This window comes from Salvelinus alpinus, chromosome 28, assembly GCF_045679555.1.
Source record: "Salvelinus alpinus chromosome 28, SLU_Salpinus.1, whole genome shotgun sequence".
Lineage (NCBI taxonomy): Eukaryota > Metazoa > Chordata > Actinopteri > Salmoniformes > Salmonidae > Salvelinus > Salvelinus alpinus.
The window spans coordinates 383,357-400,621 of record NC_092113.1 but is presented as its reverse complement, the minus strand read 5'-3'; the positions used below and the strand labels follow the sequence as shown (position 1 = coordinate 400,621).

Genomic DNA, 17,265 nt, shown 5'->3' with positions numbered 1-17,265 from the left:
TTGCTGCTGTACTGTGTCGAGCAGTGTGGGTGGACTGGGGGCTCTCTTTCCTTCACTCTCTTGAGCTCCGTCTCCAGCGCAGCAGGGAGAACAACAAAGACAACTCACACAGGCACGCACACATGGCCACACAAACATGTATATTCACATACTCTAACATATACACATGTGAACATGCTCGCGTGCAGGCGTACGTGCACACACACAGCCCAGCCAGGATACAGTAAATAGCACAGAGATTTGCAGTGATGTAAAGTACTTATGTAAAAATACTACAAGTACAACTTAAGTGCCTTTTTGTGGTATCTGTATTTTACTTTACTATTTATATTTTTGACACATTTTCAAATCAAATCAAATATTATTAGTCACATGTGCCAAATACAACAGGTGTAGACCTTACAGTGAAATGCTTACTTACAAGCCCCTAACAAACAATGCAGTTTAAAAAATATGATAAGAAATAAAGGAACAAGTAATTAAAGAGCAGCAGTAAAATATCAATAGCCACGCTATATACAGGGGGTAGCGGTACAGAGTCAATGTGTGGGGGCACCGGTTAGTCAAGGTAATTGAGGTAATATGTACATGTAGGTAGAGTTATTCAAGTGACTATAAATAGATAATAACAGAGAGTAGCACTGGCGTAAAAGAGGGGGGGCAATGCAAATAGTCTGGGTAGAAATTGGATTAGATGTTCAGGAGTCTTATGGTTTAGGGGACTTAGACTTGGACTTAGACTTGGCGCACCGGTACAGCTTGCCGTGTGGTAGCAGAGAGAACAGTCTATGACTAGGGTGGCTGGAGTCTTTGACAATTTTTAGGGCCTTCCTCTGACACCGCCTGGTATAGAGGTCCTGGATGGCAGGAAGCTTGGCCCCAGTGTTGTACTGGGCCGTTCACATTACCCTCCGTAGTTCCTTGTAGTAGGAGGCCGAGCAGTTGCCATACCAGGCAGTGATGCAGCCCGTCAGGATGCTCTCCATGGTGCAGCTGTAGAACCTTTTGAAGATCTGAGGACCAATGCCAAATCTTTTCAGTCTTCTGAGGGGGAATACGTTTTGTCGTGCCCTCTTCACGGCTGTCATGTTGCGCTTGGACCATGTTAGTTTGTTGGTGATGTGGACAAGCTCTCGACCTGCTCCACCACAGCCCCGTCGATGAGAATGGGGGTGTGCTCGGTCCTCCTTTTCCTGTAGTCCACAATCATCTCCTTTGTCTTGATCACATTGAGGGAGAGGTTGTTGTCCTGGCACCACACAGCCAGGTCTCTGACCTCCCCCCTATAGGCTGTCTAATTGTTGTCGGTGATCAGGCATACCACTGTTGTGTCATTGGCAAATGTAATGATGGTGTTGGAGTCGTGCCTGGCTGTGAAGTCATGAGTGAACAGGGAATACAGGAGGGGACTGAGCACGCACGCCTGAGGGGCCCCTGTGTTGAGGGTCAGCGTGGCGGATGTATTGTTACCTACCCTTACCACCTGGGGGCTGCCCATCAGGAAGTCCGGGATCCAGTTGCAGAGGGAGGTGTTTAGTCCCAGGGTCCTTATCTTATTGATGAGCTTTGAGGGCACTATGGTGTTGAACACTGAGCTGTAGTCAATGAATAGCATTCTCACATAGGTGTTCCTTTTGTCCAGGTGGGAAACGGCAGTGTGGAGAGCATAAGAGAATGCATCATCTGTGGATCTGTTAGGGCGGAATGAAAATTGGGGTGGGTCTAGGATTTCTGGGATAATGGTGTTGATGTGAGCCATGACCAGCCTTTCAAAGCACTTCATGGCTACAGACGAGAGTGCTACGGGTCTGTAGTCATTTAGGCAGGTTACCTTAGTGTTCTTGGGCACAGGGGACTATGGTGGTCTGCTTGAAACATGTTGGTATTACAGTCTCGGACAGGGAAAGGTTGAAAATGTCAGTGAAGACATGCCAACCAGTTGGTCAGCGCATGCTCGCAGTACACGTCCTGGTAATCCGTCTGGCCCTGCGACCTGTTTAAAGATCTTACTCACATCGGCTGCGGCGAGCATGATCACACAATCGTCCTGAACAGCTGGTGCTCTCATGCATGTTTCAGTGTTATTTGTCTCGAAGCGAGCGTAGAATTAGATTAGCTCATCTGGTAAGCTCGTTTCACCGGGCATCTCTCGGCTGTGCTTTCCTTTGTAGTCTTGAATAGTTTGCAAGCCCTGCCACATCCAACGAGCGTCGGAGCCGGTGTAGTACGATTCGATCTTAATCTTGTATTGATGCTTTGCCTGTTTGATGGTTCGTCGGAGAGCATAGCGGGATTTCTTATACGCTTCAGGGTTAGAGTCCCGCTCCTTGAAAGTGGCAGCTCTAGTCTTTAGCTCAGTGCAGATGTTGCCTGGAATCCATGGCTTCTGGTTGGGGTACATACGGTCACTGTGGGGACGACATCATCAATGCACTTATTGATGAAGCCAATGACTGATGTGGTTTACTCCTCAAAGCCATCGGAAGAATCCCGGAACATATTTCAGTCTGTGCTAGCAAAACAGTCCTATAGCTTAGCATTTGCTTCATCTGAACACTTTTTTTATTGCCCAAGTCACTGGTGCTTCCTGCTTTAATTTTTGCTTGTAATCAGGAATCAGGAGGATAGAATTACAGTGCCTTGCAAAAGTATTCATCCCGCTTGGCGTTTTTCCTATGTTGTTGCATTACAACCTGTAATTTCAATGGATTTTTATTTGGATTTCATGTAATGGACATACACAAAATAGTCCACATTGGTGAAGTGAAATGAAAAAATAACGGAAAAGTGGTGCGTGCATATGTATTCACCCCCTTTGCTATGAAGTCCCTAAATAAGATCTGGTGCAAACAATTACCTTCAGAAGTCACATAATTAGTTAAAACTTCTTGAGGATAGGGTGCAGAGTTTTCACTTTGGGAAAAATAGCGTGCGCAATTTCAACTTCGTGCTACTCATCCCCAGAATATAAGATATGCATATTATTAGTAGATTTGGATAGAAAACACTCTGAAGTTTCTAAAACTGTTTGAATCATATCTGTAAGTATAACAGAACTTATATAGCAGTCAAAACCCTGAGGACTAACTTTTTTATTGTTAAGTTCCTGTATGTTCAATGGGATTTCATGGGCACACCAGAATTCTAATTACTATCGACGCAGTTTCTACTGCTTCCACTGGATGTCGCCATTGTATGGAAAAAGGTTAAGGTTTTTCCTTAGTGAACTGAGAAAGATATTGACCCGGAAGTGGAGTGACGTCGTTTGTTTATGTTTGAGAGTTGAGCAAGACTTGAAAAGTACCGTGAGTTTGTTGATATCCTGTATTGAAAACAGATTGACCCGTCTTCAATTTGATCGATTATTAACGTTTACAAATACCTTAACTTCTTGGAACTATAGGGGGTGCTGTTCCGCATTAGCATATTTGGGTCTCCAAATTAAACTGCCTCGTGCTAAATTCTTGATCGTACAATATGCATATTATTGTTATTATTGGATAGAAAACACTTTCTAGTTTCTATAGCCGTTGGAATTTTGTCTCTGAGTGGTACAGAACAATATCTACAGCACTTTTCATGACAGGGGTCAGATTTCAGAAATTTTTACCCCTGATCTGGAGTCTGTTTTTAAGGCGACAGTGAATGCTATGAAGAAACCGACACTGCCTACGTCTTCCTCTGGGTGTCTGTACGTCATCACGTTTTGAATGGAGTCTATTGCACAATCACAGCCACTATAAAACACGAAAACGTAGAAGTACCGCTCTCTCCCTGCATGCGTCATGCGCAAAATGGACATCAGACCTGCCTCCTTCCAAATCGTTTTTTAGAGAGTGATATTTCTCCGGTCATGTTTTCAGTCGTTATAGTTGTTAAAAACATCATAATGTAGTTAATTTGAACCGTTTTATAGCAATTTATATCCGTTTAGTGCGATTCTGAGGAATTTATTTGTCGTGCACTTTCTAGCTTTGGGAACGTTTCGGGGTCTCGGTCGTTGTTAGTGGACATTTCGAAGGACAGAGGACATCTATCGACCAAAAGAAGATTACAACATAGAAAGGATACATTGCCCAAGAATCTGATGGAAGAACAGCTCAAAGTAAGCAATATTTAATATGATAAATCGTTGTTCTGTCGAAATATTTTAAACGCATATTTCGCCATTTTGTTTGTTATCGCGTCACTTGGCGAACCCTGTATTGAAAAGTAAGGATAATTTTAAAAATGTAAGTCAGCGGTTGCATTAAGAACTAATTTGTCCTTCGATTCCTGTCAACCCTGTATTTTTTAGTCAAGTATATGATTAGCTTTCAATTAAACTAGATCACTCTGATAGATGACGTCAGACATTTTGAGGCTTGATTTCCTAGTATTTTCATTGTGTAACCACGGTTTTGTATGGCTAAATATGCACCTTTTCGAACAAACTGTATATGTATGTTGTAAAATGATGTTACAGGAGTGTCATCGGAAGAATTCTGAGAAGGTTAGTGAAAAAATTAATATATTTTGGCGGTGATTACGTTATAGCGCTCTTTGGCTGGAATCGATGCTCTGGTAACGTTTTCACATGTGGTATGCTAACTTATCGATTTATTGTGTTTTCGCTGTAAAACGCTTAGAAAATCTGAAATATTGTCTGGAATCACAAGATCTGGGTCTTTCCATTGCTATGCTTTGTCTATTCTTATGAAATGTTTTATTAAGAGTAAATTGGTCATACACGTTGCTCTCTATAGTAATTCTAGTCGTCTTGTGATGGTCGGTGCAATTGTAAACTGTGATTTCTACCTGAAATATGCACTTTTTTCTAACAAAACCTATCCTATACCATAAATATGTTATCAGACTGTCATCTGAAGAGGTTTTTTATAGGTTATTGGCTATCAATATCTTAGTTTAGCCGAATTGGTGATAGCTACTGGTGGAGAGAAAAAATGGTGGACAAAGAAATTGTGTATTTTGCTAACGTGTTTAGCTAATAGATTTACATATTTTGTCTTCCCTGTAAAACATTTTAAAAATCTGAAATGGTGGCTTTATTCACAAGATCTGTATCTTTCATCTGGTGTCTTGGACTTGTGATTTAATGATATTTAGATGCTACTATCTACTTGTGAAGCTATGCTAGCTATGCTAATCAGTGTGTGGGGGGATGGGGGGTGATCCCGGACCCGGGGTAGAGGCTCGTTAGAGGTTAAGTTGTATTACAAAAGTACTTTGAAATGTTTTGGCAAAGTTTAGAGGTAATTTTTTAGATATTTTGTCGTGATTTTGCACAAATTGAACGCTATTTTTCCTGGTACAACGGCGCCAAATAAATGGACAATTTGGATATATATGGACGGAATTAATCGAACTAAAGGACCATTTGTGATGTTTATGGGATATATTGGAGTGCCAACAAAAGAATCTCGTCAAAGGTAATGCATGTTTTATATTTTATTTCTGCGTTTTGAGTAGCGCCGGCATGGTTGAAATTGTCAAAAAAGAGAGTGTAGCCTCTGTACTATCATCAGATAATAGCATCTTATGCTTTCGCCGAAAAGCCTTTTTGAAATCTGACATGTTGGCTGGATTCACAACGAGTGTAGCTTTAATTTGGTATCTTATATGTGTAATTTAATAAAGTTTGATTTTATAGATTTTTTTTTAAATCTGGCGCTCTACATTTTAACAGGCTGTTGGGACGCTAGCGTCCCGCGATCCCAGAGAGGTTAAATAAAGTCCACCTGTAAGCAATCTAAGTGTCACATGATCTGTCATATCTTTCCATAGGACCACTTTAAGCCGTACACTCCACAGAGCTGGGCATTACGGAAGAGTGGCCAGAAAAAAGTCATTGTTTCAATAAAAAAATAAGCAATCACGGTTGGTGTTCGCCAAAAGGCATGTGAGAGACTCCCAAACATATGGAAGAAGATACTCTGGTCAGATGAGACTAAAATTGAGCTTTTTGGCCATCAAGGAAAACTCTATGTCTGGCGCAAACCCAACACCTCTCATCACCCCAAGATGGCAGGGACTGGGAAACTGGTCAGAATTTAAGGAATGATGGATGGCGCTAATTACAGGGAAATTCTTGAGGGAAACCTGTTTCAGTCTTCCAGAAATTTGAGACTGGTATGGAGGTTCACATTCCAGCAGGACAATGACCCTAAGTATACTGCTAAAGCAACACTCGGATGGTTTAAGGGGAAACATTTAAATGTCTTGGAATGGCCTAGTAAAATCCCAGAACTCAATCCAATTGAGAATCTTAAAGATTGCTGTACAACAGCAGAACCCATCCAACTTGAAGGAGCTGGAGCAGTTTTGCCTTGAAAAAACGGGCAAAAATCCCAGTGGCTAGATGTGCCAAGCTTATAGAGACATACCCCAAGAGACTTGAAGCTGCAATTGCTGCAAAAGGTGGCTCTACAAAGTATTGACTTTGGGGGGGGTGAATGCACGCTCAAGTTTTCAGTTTTTTGTCTTTTTTCTTGTTTGTTTCACACAAAAAAATATTTTGCATCTTCAAAGTGGTAGGCATGTTGTGTAAATAAAATGATACAACCCCCCCCCCAAAAAAAATCTATTTTAATTCCAGGTTTTAAGGCAACACAATAGGATAAATGCCAAGGGGGTGAATACTTTCGCAAGCCACTGTATGGTCAGATTTGCCAAATGGAGGGCGAGGGAGAGCTTTGTACGCGTCTCTGTGTGTGGAGTAAAGGTGGTTTAGAGTTTTTTTCACTCTAGTATTGTGATACCAGATATTATGCACCAGCTGTTGTTTACAAATATACATAATTCGCCACCCCTTTTCTTACCAGACGCTGATACAGTGTATTACCAGCCAGCTGTATGTAGATAATGTCGTAGTTTTTCCACGACTTCTTGATGCATAAGATATTCGTTTTTAATGTCCCGTTGGTAATTTAATCTTCCTCGTAGGTCGTCTATTTTATTTTCCAATGGTTGCACGTTAGCTAATAGAACGGAAGGCAGTGGAAGTTTATTCAATCGCCTATGAATTCTCAGAAGGTAGCCCGACCTCCGCCCTATTTTTCTCTGTCTTCTCTTCATGCAAATGACAGGGATTTGGGCCTGTTCCCAGGAAAACAGTGTGTCCTTCACATCAGGCTCGTCGGGAACCGTTAATTAAAAAAAAGCTTCTGCCAGTTCATGGTGAGTAATCGCTGTTCTGACGGTAGCAGCAACATTATGTACAAAATAAGTTTAAAAAAAAAGTTGCCATGATACAAAAGTAAAGAAAATAATGTCATGTAATGTAAATACTCCATTTATTTTCCCTGTCACCAAAAAGTACTCGTTACATTTCGAATGCCTAGGACATGAAAATGGTCCAATTCACACACATATCAAGAGAACATCCCTGGTCATCCGTACTGCCTCTGATCTGGCAGATTCACTAAACACAAATGCTTCGTTTTTAAATTATTTCTGAGTGTTGGAGTGTGCCCGTAAACTTGAAAAACAAAAAAATCGTGCCGTCTGGTTTGCATAATACAAGGAATGTGAAATTATTTCTAGTTTTACTTTTGATACATAAGTATATCTGAAGAACTACATTTACTTTTGATACTTAAGTATATACTTTTACTCAAGAAGTATTTTACTGAGTGACTTTCACTTTTACTTGATTATGAATATTGGGTACTTTTTCCACCACTGGAGATTTGGCTGTCAAAGATACAGGAGTACTAATGTTGGCTTACAAGTAGAAAGGTTATTGAATACTGCATCAGTGGGGGTAAACAGAGTAAAGGCACATTTCGTGAGCTGAGCATTCCTCTGTGACAGTCTTATTGCAAGTGTATTTGTCACGCCCTGACCTTAGAGATCCTTTTTATTCTCTATTTTGGTTAGGTCAGGGTGTGACTAGGGTGGATAGTCTAGTTTTTTCATTTCTATGTTGGTCTGCAACCCGGAACCTCCAGCGATGGTTCGCAGTCCGTAACCTCCAGCGACGGTTCGCAGTCCGGAGCCTCCAGTGAGGATCCATGGCCCGGAGCCTCCTGTGAGGATCCACGGTCCGGTTCCATCGGCGACGATCCACGGTCCGGAGCCCCTGGCGACGATCCATGGTCCGGAGTTCCCGGTGACGATCCACGGTCCGGAGCCTCCGGCGACGATCCATAGTCCGGAGCTTCCGGCGACGGTCTACGGTCCGGAGTTCCCGGCGACGATCCACGGTACGGAGATTCCGGCGACGATCCACGGTCCGGAGATTCCGGCGACAATCCCTGCACCAGAGTCGCCACCGAAGATGGCGGATCCGCGAGCAGAGCCGGGTCTACGTCCCGCACCGGAGCCGCCACTGAGGCTAGATGCCCACCCGGACCCTCCCCTATAGAGTCAGGTTTTGCGGCCAGAGTCCGCACGTTTGGCGGGGGGGGGGGGGGGGGGGGGGGGTACTGTCACGCCCTGACCTTAGAGATCCTTTTTATTCTCCATTTTGGTTAGGTCAGGGTGTGACTAGGGTAGGTAGTCTAGTTTTTTCATTTCTATGTTGGCCTGGTATGGTTCCCAATCAGAGGCAGCTGTCTATCGTTGTCTCTGATTGGGGATCATATTTAGGCAGCCTTTTCCCACTGGGTTTTTGTGGGATCTTGTCTATGTATAGTTGCCTGCGAGCACTACATCAGCTTCACGTATAGTTGATCCTTTATTGTTTTTGTGAGTTTCATTATTAAAGTTGTGGAACTCTACGCACGCTGCGCCTTGGTCCATTAATTCAACCAACGATCGTGACAGTATTACAGGTAATATATATGTTCAGCAACAAATTACAGAAACAGCTTATCTGCTTTTTTCTGATTGCTGTGAGAAGCACTTCAGGCTAAATATTGTACTTTTGTACATATGGAAGTGCTATCAAGAACCGAAAAGGGTTTGTCGGCTGTCCCCATAGGAAAACCGTTGAAGAACCCTTTTTGGTTCTAGGTAGAATCCTTTTGGTTCCAGGTAGGACCCTTTTGGGTTCCATGTAGAACCCTTTCCACTGAGGATTCTATATGGAAACCAAAATAGTTCTACCTGGAACGAAAAAGGGTTCTACCTGGAACCAAAAAGAGTTCTCCTTGGGGACAGCCAAAGAACTCTTTTGGAACCCTTTTTTGTAAGAGTGAATGAATTGTGCGGACCCATTGACAAATAGCAAGGTAACTCAAAAGGAAGACTGGGGAACAAAGTAACACAGCATCAGTAGCAACAACAAAATGTTATTCAGTGTGTTAATTAATGCTTGGTTAGTGTATCTACATACCTATGAATTTTTGCTTAAATCCATTGATACATTTTTTTTTACTGACAACAAATTGTTTTTCAGGCAGAATTCAAAATATTCTTGCTGCCTCTCTGTTTTTATTATTGACCTGTGGAACATTCCCCATGTATCTAATTATATATAATTTTTATCAGTAAGAAAGGGTATTTTGATTGGTATAGTTGATAAGACTTAGCCCCTTACCCAAAATTCCATTATGATATACAATGGCACTTCTTTACATCAAGTTTGCCAGTACAACTAAGATAATACCTTAGAAAAATATTTGGTCAATATGACATGCGTAAAATATAAAATTAACGCTTTGTTGTTGTCAATATAGTGTATTTTCATTCAAATATCAGTTTCAAATTATAAATACACCATTGGTCAAAAGTTGTATTTCTTTTGTATGTAGAATAATAGTGAAGACATCAAAACTATGAAGTGTTAAACAAATCAAAATATATTTTATTTTTGTGATTCTTCAAATCGCCACGCTTTGCCTTGATGACAGCTTTGCACACTCTTGGCATTCTCTCAACCAGCTTCATGAGGAAGTCACCTGGAATGCATTTCAATTAACAGGTGTACCTTAAAAGTTAATTTGTGGAATTTATTTCCTTCTTAATGCATTTGAACCAATCAGTTGTATAGTGACAAGGTAGGGGGTATACAGAAGATAGCCCTCTTTGGTAAAAGACCAAGTCCATATTATGGCAAAAAACAGCTCAAATAAGCAAAGAAAAACGACAGTCCATCATTACTTTAAGACATGAAGGTCAGTCAATACGGAACATTTTAAGAACTTTGAAAGTTTCTTCAAGTGCAGTGGCAAAAACCATCAAGTGCTCTGATGAAACTGGCTCTCATGAGGACTGCCACAGGAATGGATAACCCAGATTTACCTCTGCTGCAGAGGATAAGTTCATTAGATTTACCAGCCTCAGAAATTGCAGCCCAAATAAATGCTTCACAGAGTTCAAGTAACAGACACATCTCAACTTTATGTGTTCAGAGGAGACCGCGTGAATCAGGCCTTCATGGTCAAATTGCTGCAAAGAAACCACTACTAAAGGACACCAATAATAAGAAGAGACTTCCTTGGGCCAAAAAACACGAGCAATGGACATTAGAACGGTGGAAATTTGGGATTTTTGGTTCCTTCCAGCAAGTCTTTGTGAGACGCGGTGTGGGTGAACAGATGATCTCCACATGTGTATTTCCCATCGTAAAGCATGGAGGAGGGGGTGTTATGGTGATGGGGTGCTTTGCTGGTGACACTGTCTGTGATTTATTTAGAATTCAAGGCACACTTAACCAGCATGGCTACCACAGCATTCTGCAGCGATACGCCATCCCAATGACTCAACACACCTCCACGCTGTGTAAGGGCTATTTTACCAAGAAGGAGAGTGATGGAGTGCTGCATCAGATGACCTGGCCTCCATAATCTCCCGACCTCAACCAAATTGAGATGGTTTGGGATGAGTTGGACCACAGAGTGAAGCAAAAGCAGCCAACAAGAGCTCAGTATATATGGGAACTCCTTCATGACAGCTGGAAAAGCATTCCAGGTGAAGCTGGAAATAAAAAAATATATATAAGATATATTTTGATTTCTTTAACATTTTTTTGGTTACTACATGATTCGTTATGTGTTATTTCATAGTTTTGATGTCTTCACTATTATTCTATAATGTAGAAAATAGTAAAAATAAAGAAAAACCCTTGCATGAGTAGGTGTTCTAAAACTTTGGACCGGTAGTGTATTATTAATTAACATTTTTACAGTGTTACATTTAACCCTGCCTTTGGGGTCAATTGTAACATTTCATTTCCGCCACTTTCAGTTGAATTTTAAATGACTGGTGTACTAGAAACGTATAGTTAGTGTAATGGTAGCTGAGATATATGCATGTTGTTTGTATGAAACAACTAAACCGAGAACACACCAGGTCTGATGCGTTTTTCCCTCCACTTTTCCCCAAAAATTGCAGAACGTCTCCAACACTGCTGTGGTCATTCTCAGTGGCAATATGTTGTTCAAAGTGATTGGAGAGCACGCAGTAATGAGAGAAAGATCATATACTAAGGAAAAAATTACTGAACATATATGGATAGGTTGCTCATCCAATAGGATGAATCATTAAAGGAGCTTGGCTACATTTCATTCAGTTGCACCCCATTTAATAAGAGAGGACATGCGAAACTAGCACCTGTCATGATTCCTCGCACATATGCTGACTATCATGACACTTGCTGCCTACAGTTTTCTTTCTATCTGATTAAAGAGATGAAGTCCAGACAGGCTAGGCCTATTTTAGGAAACTCTCTGAATGGAGATATATAAATTAGCGAACTCATACACGCACACCCACCCTCCTAAAAGGACCCATCAATCAAAGCCGCCTGGAGCACATCTCCCTTAGGCACATAAGGGAGCGAACGGAATTTACACAATTGTTACCTGGAGGAAAATGGGAGAGGGTCATGCTTTTTCAATTTCAGTTAGGACGAGGGTGTAGTATATATTTGTTTTTATTACAGGGGTGTCACGACTTCCGCAGAAGTCGGCTCCTCTCCTTGTTCGGGCGGCGGTCGACGTCACCGGCTTTCTAGCCATCGCTGCTCCATTTTTCATTGACCCAATTGTTTTGTCTTGTTCCCTGCACACCTGGTTTACATTCCCCAATCACACTGCATGTATTTATTCCTCTGTTCCCCTTCATGTCTTTGTGTGATATTGTTTCTGTTACGTGTTGTGACGCGCCAGACTGGTGTTCTTATATTCCGTGTTGTTCACAAGGTATGTTTATTTGGTAAACATAATGTTTGTGACTGTTTGCGCGGTTTTGCACTTTTGCCAATTGGCTGGAGGTTTTGACGCAGTGGCGTCCGTCTGTTGGTTTCTCCTGCCTCAATAAAGTGTGCGCCTGTTCACAACCCTCTGCTCTCCTGCACCTGACTTCTTTACCAGTACGCATACCCGTGACAAGGGGAGGGTCATGTAATTTGCAATCGATTAAATGTCATACTGCTTTGGGTTTGATAATTAGCTTATTATATCTCAATGTTTGAGATGCCCCTCATCACTGATTCTCTGCTATCAAGTCTGGTCTCAATCAAATGATCCATACTATAGGCCTAAGCTATAAGAAGAGCAAATATCGGAGAAGCACAGGGCAAAGTTACATTTCTAAGAAAATGTACTTCCTTCCTGCGTTTTTGTGCTGCTGGGGTTGTGTATATAAAAAAACTAGCCACATATCTACAACGCAAAATCCATGTGTACGTGTGTGTATAGTGCGTATGTTATGATGTGTGTGTGTATGTATGAATGTGTCTGTGCCTATGTTTGTGTTTCTTCAGTCCCCGCTGTTCCATAAGGTGTATTTTTACCTGCTTTTTAAATCTGATTCTACTGCTTGCATCAGTTACCTGATGTGAAATAGAGTTCCATGTAGTCATGGCTCTATGTAGTACTGTGTGCCTCCCATCGTCTGTTCTGGACTTGGGGACTGTGAAGAGACCTCTGGTGTTAAGGCTTGTGGGGTATGCATGGGTGTCCGAGCTGTGTGCTAGTATTTTAAACAGAGAGCTCGGTACCTTCAGCTTGTCAACACCTCTTACGAAAACAAGTAATGAGGAAGTCAATTACTCTTCCACGTTGAGCCATGAGAGACTGACATGCATGTCATTAATGTTAGCTCTCCGTGTACTTTTCAGGGCCAGCCGTGCTGCCCTGTTCTGAGCCAACTGCAATTTTCCCAAGTCCCTCTTTGGTGCACCTGACCACACGACTGAACAGTAGTCCAGGTGCGACAAAACCAGGCCTGCCTTGTTTATAGTGTTGTAAAGAAGTCAGAAAAACACTTTATTATGGACAGACTTCTCCCCATCTTATCTACTGTTGTATCAATATGTTTTGACCATGACAGTTTACAATCCAGGTTTATTCCAAGCAGTTCAGTCACCTCAACTTGCTCAATTTCCACATTATTCATTAAGAGATGTAATTGAGGTTTAGTGTTTAGTGAATGATTTGTCCCAAATACATTGCTTTTAGTTTTGGAAATATTTAGGACTAACGTATTCCTTGCTACCCATTCCGAAACTAACTGCAGCTCTTTGTTAAGTCTTGCAGTCATTTCAGTCACTTTAGTGGCTGATGTGTATAGTTTTGAGTCATCCGCATACATTACTCAAAGCCAGTGGCCTTACTCAAAGCCAGTGGCATGTTGTTAGTAAAGATTGAAAAAAGCAAGGGGCCTTAACAGCTACCCTGGGGATTTCCTGATTCTACCTGGATTATGTTTGAGAGAATTCCATTAGAGAACCCCCTCTGTTCTGTTCAACAAGTAACTCTTTATCCACATTATAGCAGGGACTGTAAAGCTATAACACATACGTTTTTCCAGCAGCAGACTATGATCAATAATGTCAAAAGCTGCACTGAAGTCTAACAAGACAGCCCCCTCAGTCACTGTATCATACATTTTTCTCAGCCAATCATCAGTCATTTGTGTAAATGCTGTGCTTGTTAAGTGTCCTTCCCTATAAGCATGCTGAAAGTCTGTTGTCAATTTGTTTACTGTGAAATAGCATTGTATCTGGTCAAAAAACATTTCCCCAGAAGTTTACTAAGGGTTGGTAACAGGCTGATTGGTCTGCTATTTGAGCCAGTAAAGGGGGCTTTACTATTCTTGGGTGGAATGACTTTAGCTTCCTTCCAAGCCTGAGGGCACACACTTTCTAGTAGGCTTAAATTGAAGATGTGGCAAATAGGAGTGGCAATATCGTCTGCTATTATCCTCAGAAATGTTCCATCCAGTTTGTCAGACCCCAGTGGCTTGTCATTGTTGATATGCGGCAGCTGTACTAAAAACAAAGGAATTTTTCACTGATGATCAGATACTTCAAGTGTAACTGGTTCTGTTACGCTCAATTTTTTACAATTGATAGACAACTTTATCACTGTTCCAAACTTAGAGTATGTTATTTTTTTAACAAATCAAAACATCTCTGGTGCTGCAGCATGTGCTCATTCCTTGTCATGCTCTGTTGTGGTATTATGATGTAAAATGATTTAGAATTGCAGGAAATGCATTTATTAAAAGGCTTTTTTCTCAGACTGCAAATAAGATGATATATTCATGCAGTTCTTTCATTATAATGGAAATATTTTCAGCAGTGGTCTGCAAATCCACAACCTCCTGGCTACTTTGCCATGTAATGCTTACAAAACAAAGAACCATTTCTAAAACTGCATAGTTAAGGCTCTGGTCTGTCCTGGGAATGAGGGTAAAAAGGTAGGCATGTTCTCTGTTACCCAAAATAATAATTAAAACATAAAATGTATATAGGGGAGGGTCAGGTAAAAATATATTTTACTGAAGGAAGGGGCATCCATTTTCATTTCAGAGAGGTCACATTTTCTCCAGGTATCCCTCATTATAAATAACGTACAGTCCCTAAGCAAATAACATTTCTCTTTTACAAAAACATATTCAAAACATTGCCTTAGCTTCAAATCCTTTCTGTAGCATATCAAAAACTAGTCTACGTCATAGAATAATGCTAAATCATTGTAGCCTATCATATAAATTGACACGCAAAGTTTGAAGGAGGAGATAGAGACAGCTGTGATATAGGCTATATGAAGATGAAATTTACAACCATTAGAAAACAGAAACACATGCACACAACCTGTCCGTAGTGGCCTAATGATCAGCCGTTGATACATTTTTGTGAAGCAATGGGTGTTTATCTGAGTGCTTTATCTAAATCTGTGCAACCACTTATTGATAAGGGTAAACTCTGGTGGATATTTTTTTGTCTCTGTCTTTTAGGGTTGCCTATAATAATATTAATAATAATATATAGCCTAATATATAGGCTATACAAATTATGCATTAATATATGAATTCATTTCTAACTTACACATCTCTCTGCCTTCTTCACTGTTCCCTTCTGGCCCAATTCACTCATCTTCGCTGGCAACTTCACTGGCCTATCTCTTCCCCCTCTCTCTAGCTCTTAACGAGTAGCCTACACTCTTAAAAAAAAGGTGCTATCTAGAATCTAAAAGGGTTCTTCGGCTGTCACCATAGGAGTACCCTTCTAAGAACCCTTTTTGGCTCCAGGTAGAACTCTTTTGGGTTATATGTAGAACCCTTTCCACAGAGGTATCTGGAACCAAAAAGTGTTCTACCTGGAACAAAAAGGGTTCTTCTATGGGGACAGCCGGAGAACCCGTTTGAAACCGTTTTTTTCTGAGTGTATATATAGACAACGAACAGTAATATAGTTTGAAACTCATTTTGAGCAATTATTTTTAACACTAATAGGCCTAGGCTTATTCGAGGAGAGAAGCATCGATCGATCCTCTTGCTTGCTGAGTGCCTGTAAAAGAGGCTACAGCATTGGCAATGAACTGGCAGGGAAGTTAGAATGGCGAGAGCGACGTGTAGCTCTGGTGTGACGTGATCACATTGGTTAAATTGATACATTCCTGCACTGATGGATTGCAAACATAAAAAACAGGCACAGAGAAATTAATTAATCAATTCACACAACAAAGCCACAGACCTGTCAGTGCGCGGCCTGCCAATGGCAGTGTCCTAGAAAATAATTTATATTGGTCAACAACTTATTTTCGCATGTGAAAAGATGTCAAAATCAAACCTATTTAGAATAAATAATTCACGCAGTATGATATTTTGCAATTGGTGTAAACGACATCATAGATAAATAAGACGTGTTTGAGAGTCCAGTGCCTCTGACTCTGCATGTTCATGCTTCTATCTTTCCTCCCACCTTTCCCTGTTTTTATCTGTACATAATGAATTACATTTACAATGTATCAGTAGTTTTTTAAATAAATACAGTATGTGCTTATTTGAGAAACGTGCTATTTCACCATGCCCATATTTTTATGAGGATACACACATGAACAGGGTCCAGGGATAAGAAATGGACTGACCGTTGAAGCTGACGTTGCGTATATACTTGAGCAGGGTCTTCCCCTCGGCTGCCTCCATCCCGGGGCAAATGCCAGAGTGCTCTGGACACAGGTCTCTCTGTATATTGTGGAGGGCATAAGCCATGGCGTACACAGCATCTATTACAAACTGCACCTTCCCCTCCTGCTCATACTTCGAGTCTATCCCGATCCGCTCTTGGCCTGAGGAGAGAGGAGAGAGGAGAGGTCAAGAAAAGGACAGAGTCACACACTGTGAATCAGTCACCCTGTTGTGTGCGTAGCACGGCATGGGTCACATTCCTGCAGAGTTCTGTTGCAGTACCGCAAACCCAAATGCTACCCACGAAGGAGATGAGCAGGTGGAACTGAATACCATATGTATGCATATGTACATATGCATATTTCATAGTGAAGTCAGCCCACTATAGACCCTATAGTTGAGATTAGTATCTTTTGTCCCATTTTAGGAGTGTTCAAGGCCATGACGAGAGGCATTCTAGAGGAATCTCCTAGCATTGTCAGCAGCACCATGCTCTATCACAGTCTCTCTTCGGTGCTTCTCTTCCCTTTCACTATGGACCAGGGCTTTTCATTTCACTGGTGATACCCTGACTAAATGTGTAATGAATGGCTTCAGGTTGGTGGGGGATTTCTTATCTCTCACTTTTTGTGGGTCGGGATCCTTTGCCTGATGTATATTGCACCTTTTTTATGTGCTAATGTGAACAGGTTATGTCATTAAGCGTGGCATATGGACGCTGAATGTATTCATTTGAAAGACGCAAGCAGTAATTAACAAGGATGCATTAACTGGAAAGCAGCTCGTAAATCCACAGTACAACATAACAGATGAACTGTGGTGTGCTATACAGCACTGTGGGGAAAAGCTGCCAGAGATCAATGTGTGATTTTCACATGTAAATACTGAATAAAGACTCCCAGTTCACGTTGCGAACTTGATCACGAGAAGAAGGAAAAAAGACAGGCTGTGCCACCAGGCCGA

At 41.4% G+C, this 17,265-nt stretch overlaps 1 protein-coding gene across 4 annotated transcripts in view; it reads right to left on the bottom strand.

Annotated features, from left to right (window-relative positions):
* Nucleotides 1-17,265, bottom strand: part of LOC139556905 (metabotropic glutamate receptor 7-like) — a 127,274-nt gene that overhangs the window by 27,326 nt on the left and 82,683 nt on the right. For all 4 annotated transcript variants that reach the window (XM_071371004.1, XM_071371005.1, XM_071371007.1 and 1 more), the window contains one exon: nt 16,263-16,463. In XM_071371004.1, the coding sequence (XP_071227105.1) occupies nt 16,263-16,463 (201 nt within the window). The remainder of the gene's footprint in view (nt 1-16,262; nt 16,464-17,265) is intronic.